This window comes from Gopherus evgoodei, chromosome 2 (assembly GCF_007399415.2).
Source record: "Gopherus evgoodei ecotype Sinaloan lineage chromosome 2, rGopEvg1_v1.p, whole genome shotgun sequence".
Classification (NCBI taxonomy): Eukaryota; Metazoa; Chordata; order Testudines; family Testudinidae; genus Gopherus; species Gopherus evgoodei.
The window spans coordinates 41,923,602-41,940,017 of NC_044323.1; the positions used below are offsets into that span (position 1 = coordinate 41,923,602).

At 41.3% G+C, this 16,416-nt stretch overlaps 1 protein-coding gene and 1 long non-coding RNA gene across 9 annotated transcripts in view; both read left to right on the forward strand.

Moving 5' to 3' along the window:
- CROT (carnitine O-octanoyltransferase) overlaps positions 1-16,416 on the forward strand; it is a 39,709-nt gene that overhangs the window by 5,347 nt on the left and 17,946 nt on the right. For 7 of the 8 annotated variants that reach the window (XR_003998781.1, XM_030550465.1, XM_030550469.1 and 4 more), the window contains 3 exons: positions 5,925-6,049; positions 13,916-14,097; positions 14,306-14,430. Coding sequence is in view for 7 of the 8 variants with exons in the window: in XM_030550465.1 (XP_030406325.1) it covers positions 5,925-6,049; positions 13,916-14,097; positions 14,306-14,430 (432 nt within the window). In the remaining variant the exon portion in view is untranslated. The remainder of the gene's footprint in view (positions 1-5,924; positions 6,050-13,915; positions 14,098-14,305; positions 14,431-16,416) is intronic. The other variant, XM_030550467.1, reaches the window with a different exon arrangement.
- On the forward strand, positions 1,604-2,725 carry LOC115645596. Its single transcript, XR_003998782.1, has 2 exons — positions 1,604-1,788; positions 2,575-2,725. It is a non-coding gene; the product is annotated as an uncharacterized LOC115645596 (long non-coding RNA).

Below are 16,416 nucleotides of genomic sequence, written 5' to 3' on the forward strand. Positions count from 1 at the left end.
CTCTTTCTGCCATACTCCTTCCTAGACAGTCTCTTCCCATTCTGTATGTGTGAAACTGATTGTTCCTTCCTAGGTGGAGCACTTTGCATTTATCTTTATTGAACTTCATCCTGTTTACCTCAGACCATTTCTCCAATTTGTCCAGATCATTTTGAATTTTGACCCTGTCCTCCAAAGCAGTTGCAATCCCTCCCAGTTTGGTATCGTCCGCAAACTTAATAAGCGTACTTTCTATGCCAACATCTAAATCGTTGATGAAGATATTGAACAGAACCAGTCCCAAAACAGACCCCTGCGGAACCCCACTTGTTATACCTTTCCAGCAGGATTGGGAGCCATTAACAACTACTCTCTGAGTACGGTTATCCAGCCAGCTATGCACCCACCTTATAGTAGCCCCATCTAAATTGTACTTTCCTAGTTTATCTATAAGAATATCATGCAAGACTGTATCAAATGCCTTACTAAAGTCTAGGTATATCACATCCACCGCTTCTCCCTTATCCACAAGGCTCGTTATCCTATCAAAGAACGCTATCAGATTAGTTTGACACGATTTGTTCTTTACAAATCCATGCTGGCTATTCCCTATCACCTTACCACCTTCCAAGTGTTTGCAGAGAATTTCTTTGATTACCTGCTCCATTATCTTCCCTGGCACAGAAGTTAAACTAACTGGTCTGTAGTTTCCTGGGTTGTTTTTATTTCCCTTTTAATAGATGGGCACTATATTTGCCCCCTTCCAGTCTTCTGGAATCTCCCCTGTCTCCCATGATTTCCCAAAGATAATAGCTAGAGGCTCAGATACCTCTTCTATTAACTCCTTGAGTATTCTAGGATGCATTTCATCAGGCCCTGGTGACTTGCAGGCATCTAACTTTTCTAAGTGATTTTTTACTTGCTCTTTTCTTATTTTCTCTTCTAAACCTACCCTCTTCCCGTAAGCATTTACTATACTAGACATTCCTTCAGACTTCTCAGTGAAGACTGAAACAAAGAAGTCATTAAGCATCTCTGCCATTTCCAAGTCTCCCGTTACTGTTTCCCCCTCCTCATTGAGCAGTGGGCCTACCCTGTCCTTAGTCTTCCTCTTGCTTCTAATGTATTGATAAAAAGTCTTCTTGTTTCCCTTTATTCCCATAGCTAGTTTGAGTTCATTTTGTGCCTTTGCTTTTCTAATCTTGCCTCTGCATTCCTGTGTTATTTGCCTATATTCATCCTTCGTGATCTGACCTAGTTTCCATTTTTTATATGACGCCTTTTTATTTTGTAGGTCACGCAAGATCTCAAGGGTAAGCCAAGGTGGTCTTTTGCCACATTTTCTATCTTTCCTAACCATCGGAATAACTTGCTTTTGGGCCCTTAATAGCGTCCCTTTGAAAAACTGCCAACTTTCCTCAGTTGTTTTTCCCCTCAGTCTTAATTCCCATGGGACCTTACCTATCAGCTCTCTGAGCTTACCAAAATCCGCCTTCCTGAAATCCATTGTCTCTATTCTGCTGTACTCCCTTCTACCCTTCCTTAGAATTGCAAATTCTATGATTTCATGATCACTTTCACCCAAGCTTCCTTCTACTTTCAAATTCTCAACAAGTTCCTCCCTATTTGTTAAATAGGTTCCCTATAAAATGAATTGAGAGAGAGAGACACCTTGGAATGGGATCCACCAAAACTAGCTAAGAGGAGATGCCCCTCCCCTCTCAGGAAATAGGTGACTCTCTGCAGCTTGGACTTAGGCAACTATCTCTGCTTGCGATCCATGGCTGGGAACACTTCTCTTCAAGTCAGGTGACTTAAGAATCTAAGCCATTTCTTGTGAGAATGAGTAGGATATAGGAGAAACAGGTGCTTCAGCTTCCCCTCTGCTTGATGGAGTGAAAGGATTTGAACAGGGATTTCCCACACTTAGCTATGATATATACGGGTATGGGTCTCCTTCAGTGTCCCCTGTATCCACTTTGGATAAATAATTAGAGTCATTGCGTGAGAGAAAGAGAGTGACATTCTAGCCTGGAGGGTGGAGGGGGGGACAATCCAGAATCCAATTCCCCTGTGCCATTCACTCTTTCATTATTTATATACAGTAGAACAGCTGCAAACTAATGAGAGAAGTTGGAGCGGACCTTGGGTCTCTCACCACCCAAGCAGCTGCCCTAACCACTAGGCTATAGAGTCATTCATTCTCTCTCTCCCCCCCTCATCTACCTAGACTTTAGTAAGGCATTTGATACGGTCTCGCATGATATCCTTATCGATAAACTAGGCAAATACAATTTAGATGGGGCTACTATAAGGTGGGTGCATAACTGGCTGGATAACCGTACTCAGAGAGTAGTTATTAATGGCTCCCAATCCTGCTGGAAAGATATAACAAGTGGGGTTCCGCAGGGGTCTGTTTTGGGACCGGCTCTGTTCAATATCTTCATCAACGATTTAGATGTTGGCATAGAAAGTACGCTTATTAAGTTTGCGGACGATACCAAACTGGGAGGTTTAAGTTTAAAGCTATTATGTGACTCTTTTTGATGCAGAGCGCTAAATTAATGGGTATATTGTTTTTTTGTTTTTTAAAAGGGGGAAGTATCTCAAACGTTTGTGTCTCAAAAATGACCCCACTTCAATTCTAGTGAACTGCACTACAGGGAGAAAATAGAGATGTGCTGTGATTGTGGACAGATTGTAACATAGCGGAATTGCATATTAAAACTGAATTTTGGAAATCAAATCTGCCTCTCCAAATTAATAAATAAACATACCTGTATGAATTAAAGCTCTCTCAGAGAGTTTGCACACTTTTGCTCTTGAACTGTATATGCAGCCCTGCATTTAACTTGACAGGTCTCAACATTATCAATAAGGTTAGTTCAACTGTTTACCCTCACATCCACTCACCCACATAAATCCCAAAAGGTCAAACAATGCAGGTATATTTATCAATCTAGTATGATAAGACTTTAAGAGAAAGATGCAGCTTAAGGTCCTGATCCTGCAAGGAACTCCATGCAGATATAGACCTTGGTTCCGGTCAATATGTGTAGCGTCCCTTTCTATGCTTGGAAATTGGTCAGATGCCATGCTACCCAGTACAAATTCCAAGATACCCAAAATACGATTGAGAAATATAATTCAGCAACCCATATGGATAGATGTTTGGAGAAAGACTCCGTTAGACCAAAATCCTGGCTTCTACTCTCACACAAGGATTGACCTTTTTTCCCTGCTACTAGGAACACAGTAGAAAATTCAGTCTAATCACACACATAGATAAGTGTCAGCAGACCATACACCACTGTTCTGAGCTCTAGAATAACTTGTTCATGAGACTATGAAGCATGAGCATTATGTTTGTCAAATGACAAACCAGATAAAGGAATATATTATATAAAATATAAGTGAGGGTGTTACACCTCTGGGGTGGAAAGCCTACAAAACAGAAATATAAAAAGTTTTATATGAAGACATAATAATCTTTTGCCCCACACACTGAAATTTTGAAAGCACCAGAAAAGTAAAATAAAATAATGAAGACTAAATTGCACAAAACTTAAAAAGAATGCCAGAAAAATGTATTGGATCCATGGAAACATTACATCTGGACTTAGTATTTTTAAGACCATTATAGCTATATTTTCATTAAACATGTCTAGTGAACATACAATTAAACTTGGAAGAGTATTAGTCAATATAAATACATTGGAGAATCAGGTCCTTAGATTTTAACCAAGGAGGTTTTGTGATGAGCAGGAAACTATCAGGAACCTAAAGAGGTTGTCTAATTTGATTAATTATAAAGCCTACCTGTGGCTGCTAAAAGAGAATGAACAAAAAAGATAGTCCTTGCCCCAGATTGCTTTCCAGTCTGAGTATAATATCCAACAGATGATACAATACAGATGGAGGAGTACAGGAAAACAATGAGACGGTATTGGTCAGCATGATAGGCAGTGGTCTCAGCATACCTGTTATCAAGTTTTTGTAGGCATCATGGCAAAGGAGAGTTTGAAGGAGGAATTTGAAGCAGGATAATGCAGATGTTTACAGGAGCTTCTCCCAAGCATGAGGGAGGGGCAGCAGTGGAGAAAGCACCTGTCATGGTATAATTCCCCACTCTGAACCTTAGCATCCAAAAGATGGGGTACCAGCATGAGTTCCTCTAAGCTCAATTACCAGCTTAGTACTTGTAGTGCTGCCACCAACCAGGAATTCCAGTGCCTGGTACACTCTAGTCCCCCCAAAACCTTGCCCGGGGACCCCCAAGACCCAGACCCTCTGGATCTTAACACAAGGAAAGTAAACCCTTTCCCTCACCGTTGCCTCTCCCAGGCTTCCCCTCCCTGGGTTACCCTGGAAAATTACTGTGATTCAAACTCCTTGAATCTAAAAACAGAGGAAAATTCACCTTTCCCCCTCCCAGACTTTCCCTGAGAGAGAAAGTAATCCTAACACAGGGAGAAAATTAACCTCTCTCTCCCCCTTCCCTTCTTTCTCCCCACCAATTCCCTGGTGGATCCAGACCCAGTCCCCTGGGGTCTCACACTAGAATAGAAAAACAATCAGGTTCTTAAACAAGAAAAACTTTTAATTAAAGAGAGAAAAACAGTAAAAAATTATCTTTGTAAATTTAAAATGGAATAGGTACAGGGTCTTTCAGCTATAGACACTGGGAATACCCTCCCAGCCTAAGTATACAAGTACAAATTAAAATCTTTTTAGCAAAATACCAATTTGAACTCCTTTCAGCCAAATACATATTTGCAAATAAAGGAAACAAACATAAGCTTAGCTCGCCTTACCTATCCAGTATTCACTATTTTAAACTTATAAGAGCCTGTATTGGAGAGATTGGAGAGAAACCTGGTTGCATGTCTGGTTCCTCTGAGCCCCCAGAGTGAACAACAACCAAAAACTAACAGCACACACAAAAACTTCCCTCCCTCAAGATTTGAAAGTATCCTGTCCCCTGATTGGTCCTCTGGACAGGTGACAGCCGGGCTCACTGAATTTGTTAATCCTTTACAGGCAAAAGAGATATAAAGTACTCCTGTTCTATTAACCCTTAACTGTTTATGACAGCACCAAGGTGCTTGTTTAAAAATTTAATGAGGCAATGGAGGTTGGCATCATTGCCCAATTGGAGGTAAGTATCTATCTAGAAAGTGAATTGAGAGATGACAGATTGGCTGGGGCTAGACCAATGGTGCTCAACCTGCAGTCCACAGGCTACACCCAGCCCGTCAGGGTGGTCTGCTGGCGGGCCATGAGACAGTTTGTTTACATTGACCATCTGCAGGCATGGCTGCCCGCAGGTCCCAGTGGCCGCAGTTTGCCGTTCCCGACCAATGGGAGCTGGGGGAAGTGGTGGCCAGCGGATTACTCTGACGGGCTGCACATGGGCCACAGATTTCCCACCACTGGCTAGACCATGAAGGGCCTTGAAGGTGAAGACTAGTAGCTTATGTTTGATGCAATAATGTGATATCTGTGTGTTTCTCAGCTGTGTGGACTCACCCAGTGTATTAGACGGGTACTGTGCCCACAAACAAAGTAGAGACAAGTTTAATTAGTGAACGAGTTTCATGGGAGCTGCAGAGTCACAGAACTCCATAGTATCTACCAGCTTAGGTCCTAAATATTTGTTTTCAGTCTCTTATTTGATTTAATCTCTTATTTGATATAGCAGGCCTTTTGTATCCACTCTTATTTGAGAAGAGTGATAGTCTTATTTAACTTACATTTTTTTAATGTATTTTTACATTAAGATTTCGTAGAACGTTCTCTGGCCTTTTTAAAATATATTTTTCTTTCAACAAAGACCTCTGTATTTATTTATATTAAAAATTTCTCTTGGGGTCTGTCATCTTCGGGGTCTGCGTGGTTGGGAGTTCATACAGACCTGTATTTATATACATTTTCCTTTTTTATAGTAAAACCATTCCTAAATCAAGAAGAATATCAAAGAACAGAGGACATAGTTAAAAAGTTTGAACATGGGATTGGAGAAGTGTTGCAGCATAAGTTACTGGAAAGGGCTAAGGAGAAGAAGAATTGGGTATGTTTTGAATTATGATTTATTTGAGGTTTCCTATGTGTTTCTCATAGATCTTGATACATCTAGTTTTCGGAGTATAAGACATCAGTATTTTTGCAGAGAACAGTCAGAAAGTGAGCTAGTTAGGGCCTGATCTTGTGAAGCGCTGAGCTTTAGGCTCAACCTTTCCTTATTCTTGTTACATAACTTTATTATATGAATAGGGTTATTTACAAGAATGTTTTCAGGGTCAGGCCAAATCTTTGCATATGAGACCCAATACTAGTGTTTATTGACGGAGCAAAGACTACATATTTTAATAGCTAAACAAACTGGAAAAGGAGAAGGAATCTATGAAAATAGGGTGTTTTGTTCAACATTTTTATATTTATGAATTGTTAGAGACCAGTTTTATTACTCGTTTTGTTATGGCTGGCTCAGTAAACAATCACATAAATAAGATTACAGCAAATAAGAACTTAGATTTAACTCAGTTATCTTGAGGTATCATATTCTGCCATATTGCATAGGCTGAAGATGACTCAGTATTTGGATTGTGATAGTGCTGAAAAGCCCAAATGTGCTAGATGCTGAAGAACAGATCAGACGACACAGAGTAAAATTTTCAAAAGCAGCCAGGTGATTGAGGATCCTAAGTCCCATTGACTTGCAATGATTCTTAAGGCTTCTTTACACGGCCAGTTACTGTGTGACAAGTCATGATGTGAATCTACAATGCACCACCTTTCCACACAGAAATAGCCTGTGTGGGCACTTTCCAATGAACGTCCTGGAGCATGTGGCAAGCAGGAGCACTGTAGATTCACACCCTGGGTAGCCACATAGTAACTTGCTGTGTAGATGAGCCTTTAGGCCCCTAATTGTCTAAGTCACGTTAGAAAGAGGAATTTAGGCTCCTAAGTCATTTAGGAACTTTTGAAAATTTTACCCATGGTCTGTGCCCCAGAGGCCATACATTCTAGTCTCTTTCGTTTTGTGAAGAGCAGTAATACATGTGATGGCAATCTGACAGTCAGGTGGCCTTGCAAAAAAGAAAGAGAAAAAAGAACTAGTAAATTTCAGACACTCTTTGGAATTCATGAGACCGTCATCAATCCCAACATGTCTATACTTACATTATCTCAGAACAGGTATTCTGAAGAATTTTCATAGTGTGGAACACTCTGAAAAGAGAAATTATATTTTGGACGATTTCTCCCATCACTAATAATCAGATAGACCGCCTCTTCTCCCATTCATGATTCATAGATTAGAAAACCAGAAGGTATCTAGTCTGACCTCCTGTTGTAGAACTGATAAATGAAATTGTTTTTAATCACTTTATTAATGTAACTTCATAAGTAAAGTTTTATGAATGAAACAACATTCATTCATAAACCAGTTACCCTAATAACTGGCTAATTGACAATGAAGATGCTGATTAAGAGCCATAGCTGTTTAGCCAGCTGCCTTTGTAAGTTTCACTATCAATCCAATTCCTGCTTAAATCACTGAGACTTGCACTGTTTCAGTATCTCAATAGTGTAACTTCTGTTCACCATTCATTACATTTGCCTGCATTGTAACTTCTGTTCACTGTTTGCCATCCACTACACTTGTCTATATTGTAACTTCTGTTCACTGTTTGCCATATTGTAATCCAGACCCCATTTTAAAATGCTTACTCCATTTTATAAAAGCTTGCTCCAACCTTCATTTTTGCAAACCCTGCTGTAATCTTATTAGTTTAGTTTAGATGTGTGAATGAGGTATGTATGGATGATGGAATCAACCTCCAGCCCCAGCCTGTCCTGATGAAATAGAGTTTAAACACCAATGGCTGAAGATGCAGACAAGAGCCCTAACAAAGTAAGAAAAGTCCATCCTAAAAAGAAAAGGTACAATAGAAGGAAGATCAAAGCCAAATCCTAGGCTAAAAGTCATGCCTGCAATTGATAGGTGATCAATCACCAAACCCAGAGGCAGCGTGACACAGCAAGACCTATAGACTCTGGATTCAACTAAAGTCTACAAAAAGGGTGGGTGAGATGGAAGACTTTTGAGGGTAACATTCTGCTCGCAGCATGGAAGGACATCGGTGCATGCCCAACAGAGACCCAGCTCGTCCTTGTGCCTGGCTTTCCTGGCCAGTTAGCCGCCACAAGATACGAACTCAAGCTATGTTCAGGACTGGTAACTATGCAGCGGCTACAGAACATCTGATGGATGTGTGGATGTGTGTGTGTGTGTATAGGTATTAGGTATAATGTGTGTGAATAAGAATTAAGATATTAGTTATTGGTTATAAATCAAATTGTTATCATAATAAATGTGGCATCTTTGTCTTGCCCCCTGAAAAGATTCTGTGCAGTTTTGTCTGTATAACACTGTGTAACACAGGTCATAGAACTTCCCTGAATTAAATCCTGTTTAAACTAGATCATATCTTTTAGAAAAATATCAAGTCTTGATTTAAAAATGCCAGTGATGGAGAATCCATCCATACTTTCGGTAAGTTGTCCCAATTGTTAGTTACCCCCACTGCTAAAAATCTGTCTTGTATTTCCAGTCTGAATTGATCTAGCTCAGTGGTTTTCAAACTTATATGATCACGCCTCCACCCTTCTTTGTGTCTGTAGTAATTTACACCCTCCTCCCACCGCCACACAAGTATATACAGTAGAACCTCAGAATTACGAATGCCTCAAGAATGGAGGTCGTTTGTAACTCTAATGTTCGTAACTCTGAACAAAACGTTATAGTTTTTTCAAAAGTTTACAACTGAACTTGACTTAATATAGCTTTGAAATTTTACTATGCAGAAGAAAAATGCTGCTTTTAACCATTTTAATTTAAATGAAACAAGCACAGAAACAGTTTCCTTACCTTGTCAAATCTTTTTTTAAACTTTCCCTTTATTTTTTTTACATTTAACACAATACTGTACAGTATTTTTTTTTTGTGTCTGCTGCCTGATTGTGTGCTTCCGGTTCCAAATGAGGTGTGTTGTTAACCAGTCAGTTTGTAAATCTGATGTTCGTAACTCTGAGGTTCTGCTGTATACCGATATATGTGGCTGCAGTGCTTCACTTGAATCAGTTTCAGCTTCTGTTTCACTTTTTTTTTCTGCTGCATGAATGAGCTAGCGATACATTTGTAATAAAAGGAAAAGCAAATCTGCAGTTGTGTTTCATGCGTACAATTAAGTGTGCACACCACGCTGTAGCAAATGGATTAACGTGCAGATGGCAACAACTTTGTATAATGCTATGCAAGTTTAACAGAAATCTGTCAGAATGCACTGTGCTATCTGAGGACCTCAGAGGTTTGCAGGAATCAGCTTTGTTAGTTATTCATTGCTGTGGGTAAAATGTGCGCAGTAAATTTATTCCCCCCCCCAAGCTTCTCACGCCCCAGCAGAATACATTCTGCACTGCCCAGGGGGGCCCATCACCTAGTTTGAGAATCTCTGGTCTAGCTTCATCTTTTGGCCACTCGATTAAACTTTCTCTGCTAGATTGAAGAGCCCATTATCAAATTTTTGTTCCCCATGTAGCTACTTATAGATTCCCCTTAACCTTCTCTTTGTTGAGCTAAAGAGATTGTGCTCCTTGAATCTTTGACTATAGGGCATGCTTTCCAGTCGTTTAATCGATCTCGTGGCTCTTCTTGGAGCCCTCTTCAATTTATCAGCATCCTTCTTAAAGTGTGAATGCTAGAACTGGACACTGTATTCTAGTAGCTATGTTCTCCGTACTCCTACACAGGGTTCCCCTGTTTATTCATCCATTGCATTAGCCCTTTAGTATCACACTAGAAGCTCATGTTCAGCTGATTATCCGATGTGACCCACAGAGTTCATGAAGGAACTTGCACAAATACAAACAGATATCATCTTCCTTTCCAAATGCAAATGGATGAACATCATACCAAATGGACTAAAGGTAAAAAATCCACTGCTATCTACATACTACATAGACCACAGTGAGAGATTATGCCATACTCTATCAAAGAAACTGAGGAACCACCTGATCAGCATCCTATACAGCAAACAGGAAAACATCAAAAAAGAGCTCTCCAACCTGGAGACTCCCATTAATAACCAAACTTCCATACAAACGGACTTCACTAAAATAAGACAGGAGATCTACATTACTCACTTCACCTCTCTACAAAGGAAAAAGGACTGTAAGCTGTCTAAACTCATACCTGCCTCATGGGGCCACAACCGTGGTACCCCCAACCAACCCAGCAATATTGTCAATCTATCCAACTACACACTCAGCCCAGAAGAAAAGTCTGTCCTATCTCGGGGACTCTCTTTCTGCCCTGCCACCTCCACCAACATGATACAGTTCTGCGACGATCTGGAAGCTACTTTCACCGTCTCCAACTCAAAGAATACTTTCAGGACAACACTGAACAACGCGCTGATACACAGGTACCCTCTCACCAACGGCACAAGAAGAAGAACTCCACATGGACTCCTCCTGAGGGACGAAATGACAGTCCGGACCTCTACGTTGAATGCTTCCACAGACGTGCACAGGCAGAAATTGTGGAAAAACAACATCACTTGCCTCATAACCTAAGTCGTGCAGAACGCAATGCCATCCACAGCCTCAGAAACCACCCAGACATTATCATCAAAGAGGCTGATAAAGGAGGTGCTGTTGTCATCATGAACAGGTCTGACTACCAAAAAGAGGCCGCCAGACAACTCTCCAACACCAAATCCTACAGGCCACTTCCCTCAGATCCCACTGAGGAATACACTAAGAAACTGCAACATCTTCTCAGGACACTCCCTACACTAACGCTGGAACAAATCAACATACCCTTAGAGCCCCGACCAGGGTTATTCTATCTACTACCCAAGATCCGCAAACCTGGAAATCCTCGACGCCCCATCATCTCTGGCATTGGCACTCTCACTGAAGGACTGTCTGGATATGTGGACTCTCTGCTCAGGCCCTATGCCACCAGCACTCCCAGCTATCTCCATGACACCACTGATATCCTGAGGAAACTACAATGCATTGGTGGTCTTCCAGAAAACACCATCCTAGCCACCATGGATGTAGAGGCTCTCTACACAAACATCCCACGCACAGATGAAATACAAGCTGTCAGGAACAGTATCCCTGATGATGCCACAGCACAACTGGCTGCTGAGCTCTGTGCCTTTATCCTCACACACAACTATTTCAAATTTGATGACAATATGTATCTCCAGATCAGTGGCACCGCTATGGGTGCCCGCATGGCCCCACAATATGCCAATATTTTTATGGCCGACCTGGAACAACGCTTCCTCAGCTCTCATCCACTCATGCCCCTTCTCTACCTATGCTACATTGATGACATCTTCATCATCTGGACCCATGGGAAAGAGACTCTGGAAAAATTCCACCACAATTTCAACAGCTTCCACCTCATCATCAACCTCAGCCTGGACCAATCTACACGAGAGGTCCACTTCCTAGACACCACGGTGCAAATAAGTGATGGTCACATTACCACCACCCTATACCGAAAACCTACCGACCGCTATGCCTACCTTCATGCCTCCAGCTTCCATCCCAAGCATATCACACGATCCATTGTCTACAGCCAAGCACTGAGGTACAACGGCATCTGCTCTAACCTCTCAGACAGAGAACAACACCTACAAAATCTCCACCAGGCATTCTCAAAACTACAATACCCACATGAGGAAATAAGGAAACAGATCAACAGAGCCAGACATGTACCCAGAAGCCTCCTACTGCAAGACAAACCCAAGAAAGAAACCAACAGGACTCCACTGGCCATCACATACAGTCCCCAGCTAAAACCTCTCCAACGCATCATCAGGGATCTACAACCCATCTGGACAGTGATCCCACACTTTCATAGGCCTTGGGTGGCAGGCCAGTCCTCGCCCACAGACAACCTGCCAACCTGAAGCATATTCTCACCAGTAACTGCACACCGCACCATAGTAACTCTAGCTCAGGAACCAATCCATGCAAGAAACCTCGATGCCAGCTCTGCCCACATGTCTACACCAGCGACACCATCACAGGACCTACCCAGATCAGCCACACCATCACCGGTTCATTCACCTGCACGTCCACCAATGTAATATATGCCATCATATGCCAGCAATGCCCCTCTGCTATGTACATCGGCCAAACTGGACAGTCTCTACAGAAAAGGATAAATGGACACAAATCAGATATTAGGAATGGCAATATACAAAAATCTGTAGGAGAACACTTCAGCCTTCCTGGCCACACTATAGCAGACCTTAAGGTGGCCATCCTGCAGCAAAAAAGCTTCAGGACCAGACTTCAAAGAGAAACTGCTGAGCTTCAGTTCATCTGCAAATTTGACACCATCAGCTCAGGATTAAACAAAGACTATGAATGGCTTGCCAACTACAAAACCAGTTTCTCCTCCCTTGGTTTTCACACTTCAACTGCTAGAACAGGGCCTCATCCTCCCTGATGGATCTACCTCATTATCTCTAGCTTGCCTGCATATATATACCTGTCCCTGGACATTTCCACTACATGCATCTGATGAAGTGGGTATTCACCCACGAAAGCTCATGCTCCAAAACGTCTGTTAGTCTATAAGGGGTGCCACAGGATTCTTTGCTGCTTTTACAGAGTTACTGTTTCCCAGGATATAGTCCCTCATCCTGTAACTAAAACTTATATTCTTTGTTCTTAGAGGTATAAATTTACATTTGGCCTTATTAAAATGCATATTGTTTACTCATGCCCAGCTTCCAGGCGATCTAGATTGCTCTGTATTAGTGACCTGCCTTCTGCATTATTTACCATACCCCATGCAAACTGTTTTCTTCCTGATCATTGATAAAAAAGTTAAATAGTGTAGAGCAGTGGTCCCCAAACTTTTTAAGTCATACCCCCCTTGCCGCTAATGTAATTTGCCTGTAACCCCCAAGAGCTACGGTCAGAGACTGAAGCTGCGATCAGGGGCTGGAAGCCCAGGCCATGGCCATTGATGGTGCTGCGGCTGGGGCAGGGCCAGAGGCCAAGGTCACGGCTGGGCCAGGGCCAAGGGCAGAGCCGCGGTTGGGGCCAGGGCTGGAGCAGAGCTGGGAGCAGAGCAGGGCTGGGTGGCTCTTCCCCCCCGTGCACTCTGTAGGGACTGGCCTAGGTCCCACCGTGCCTCCGCTGAACATTCCTCCATGCTCCCATAGGGGGTGCAGCTCATTGTTTGGGGACCACTGGTGCAGAGCCAAGAACTAATCCCTGAGGGACCCCACTAGAAACACACTTGCTCAATGATTATTGCCCATTCACAATTATATGTTGAAAGCTAGATAGAAAAGGTGGGTTAGGTAATATATCTTTTATTGGACCAATGTCTGTTGTGAGAGACAAGCTTTCAAGCTTACACAAAGCTCGTCTTTAGGTTTCCTTGAAACCTGTCAGTTAGCCAGGTTTTAATCCATATAATTTGTGCCAGGTTAATTTTGTATTATAGATTTTTTAATCAAAATATAGTGCAGTGCCACATCAGATATTTTACAGAAGTCTATTAGATTAACACTTAGCTTTGTCAGCTAAATTTGTAATCTCATCAGAAAATAATCTCTGGCACGTACAGCAGTCAACAGCTACAACAACTGATTACAAAGAAAATTAATATTAAGAAAGTAATTAACATAGCACCTGGAAACGTAATGTAGCTGTCTCAGTACCATCAGTAAGTGCTTCGTGGATCACTGGTCTGCCTTTCACAGTTCAGGAACTATTTCAAAGTATTAAAAAGTAACAAAAAATTAGATAGGTACAGTAGAACAATCAAGTGATTATTATAGAGCTATTCCTAAAATGTATTGTGATGCTAATCTCTGTTCCTTTTCAGCTGGAAGAGTGGTGGCTGAATGTGGCTTATCTTGATGCTCGCATACCAACACAAATATATTATAACTTTGGAGGTCCAGGCCCTTATCTTGAACACTACTGGCCACCAAAAGAAGGAACTCAAATAGAAAGAGGATGCATAGTTATATGGCATATCTTGAAATACTGGGAATTAATAAGAACGTAAGACATTTAAAAAATATAATTGCTTCTAAATATCAGTTTAGTGTGCATGCTTACAGTCATGAATAATATGGGACAAGTTCTTCCTTGACGTAACTCAACTGTACTCAAGGATGAATTTTGCCATATTTTATTTGTTGATGTATTTTTCACTTCATGCTTGACAGTTAATCAGAACCTATACTTTTGTATATTCTGTTTACTGCAGGGAAAAATTGGTTGTACATAGACATGGAAATATGCCTCTGGACATGAACCAATTCCGAATGCTGTTCTGCACTTGCAAGATTCCAGGAATTACTAGAGATTCTTTAGACAACTATTTTAGAACTGGTAAACATATGCAACTTTCCTAGGGTAACAGACAATGAATTTTATGTTACAGGACTAAAGTGTGGCCATATTAACCATGAAACAAACACTATATTTTTGTCTTTTTAAAAACCTGCTGTAGCTGAAGAGCATTTTGATTAGCTATTGGTGTTATAGGGTAGCTGGTCTATGCACTCTGTACATCCCACAGCTGAGGTGATGCCTCTCTTGCACCTTCCAAACTGGTATTTATCTTTATAATTGGGTTGGATACAGATAAAGATAAAGGAATCAGGCCAGATACAAATAAGGGGTTAGAGCTTCAGGAATGGACTAACTTACTTTAGCCCTCATGCCCCTTTTGGTACAGTATTTGGTGCTTCCTTCTTGCTGTTGAATGAAAGGAGTTATTTCAAATTATGTGTTTGCATCTTAATCACACTTACATATGACAGTAGTAAATATGCGTGCTGTGTATTGTAAAATTACAATATAGAATTGTAATTCCCTCCCTATCCCTGTCTCCATAGTCCCCTTTTCAGGGGCATACTGCCCCTATGTTCTGATATGTTTCCCCCTCCTCCCAATTCTCAGCTTCCTATCCAGCGCTCACTTCTGTCTTGTCAGAAGTCCACCTGCCCCAGTGGCCCCTATAATCCATCCTGCTGAACTCCTACTGCTTTTGTGAAACCTACAAGCATAAGAGCCATGGGAAGTCTGGGGTGGGAGGTGGCACCTAACGAGCCTTGGAAAGATTGGGAATTCCCTGACAAATCTCATAAGGCTCAGCAAGATGTTGATGCACTTACCTCAGTGCATTCTTATATATCTCCTAAGGTTCTCAGAGGTGGAGCCACCCCCTTCTCCCACCTATAGTCTTTAGGAGGTGTGGATTAGTGAGGTGCCTCTCCATCACAGCTCAGGAAGTTGGGAGGAAGTGGGAAGCCTTCCCTATTCTCCTTCCCTCCCCGATCCCTTGTTAGGACTGTAGTAAACTTTTGTTATTGGGAATTGCTTTAATTTTTAAAGAAAAGTTAAGGTTGCAGGCACATAACAATGGTTTGAGGGTGTGTGACCTTTCAAGAACATTGGTTTAAAATTAAAACATAGAAGAAAATCCAAACAATAGAAACTCAGGGAATGCAGAATTATGGTTTCATTTCTTAAAGCACTCGAACCTCACCTGTGTCCCTGTGAAGATGAAAGCCTATTATCTCCTTTCTTGGCATGTAGTGTATTTCAGATGTTCACGACAGCACCTTGTTTTTGTAAGTTTTCATACATGTGCTGATTTGTTACCCCACTAGTTATTGCTCTTCATGTAAGTGCTGTAATTTCATGATCTCTGTAGATGACATTTACATGTGGAGACATTCTAAAGGGGGAATGATTTCCTTGATTTTGCTATTTATCTAAATCAGGAACTTATAATTTTTGTTGTGAACATTACGATATGATCATGAAGAAAGACGGAAAGCAACAAAATTACTATATGAATAGGATAAAGGCATTTTTATGGGCATTTGTTAAATGGAGCTCTATGGATATAGTATACATTTCTCATTTTTTCAAGGCAGAGCTATGGGGCAGAGGTAAGGTTGTGTAGAGGCCTAGTTTGAGAAGTGCAATGTTAGTGCTGTGTTCCTTGCATTCCTAACTTCTTTTTTGGTCTTAACATTCTTGAACTTGGTCAAACCTTAACTTTAGGGCAATACATTTTTGTGTGTGGCATAACTAATAAGATTGCATAGGCAATTATGGGCAAGACTTCCAGTGGTGAGTGCAACAACTGCATCTCTCCATAATGTTAAACTTTCGTGTATCAGTGCAAAAATGCTCAGATTTGCATATGCAAATTGGGTACTAGCTGATCCATTTGTGCATTAACTCCTGATTTGCATAGACAAAAAATTGTAGAATATGTTGTCAAGTGTTTTTGCTTATCTTTGAAGCCACTTTCTGTGCCAGCCTTCTGAAACTTCACCCAGTGTCATCTTTTCTTTTCTT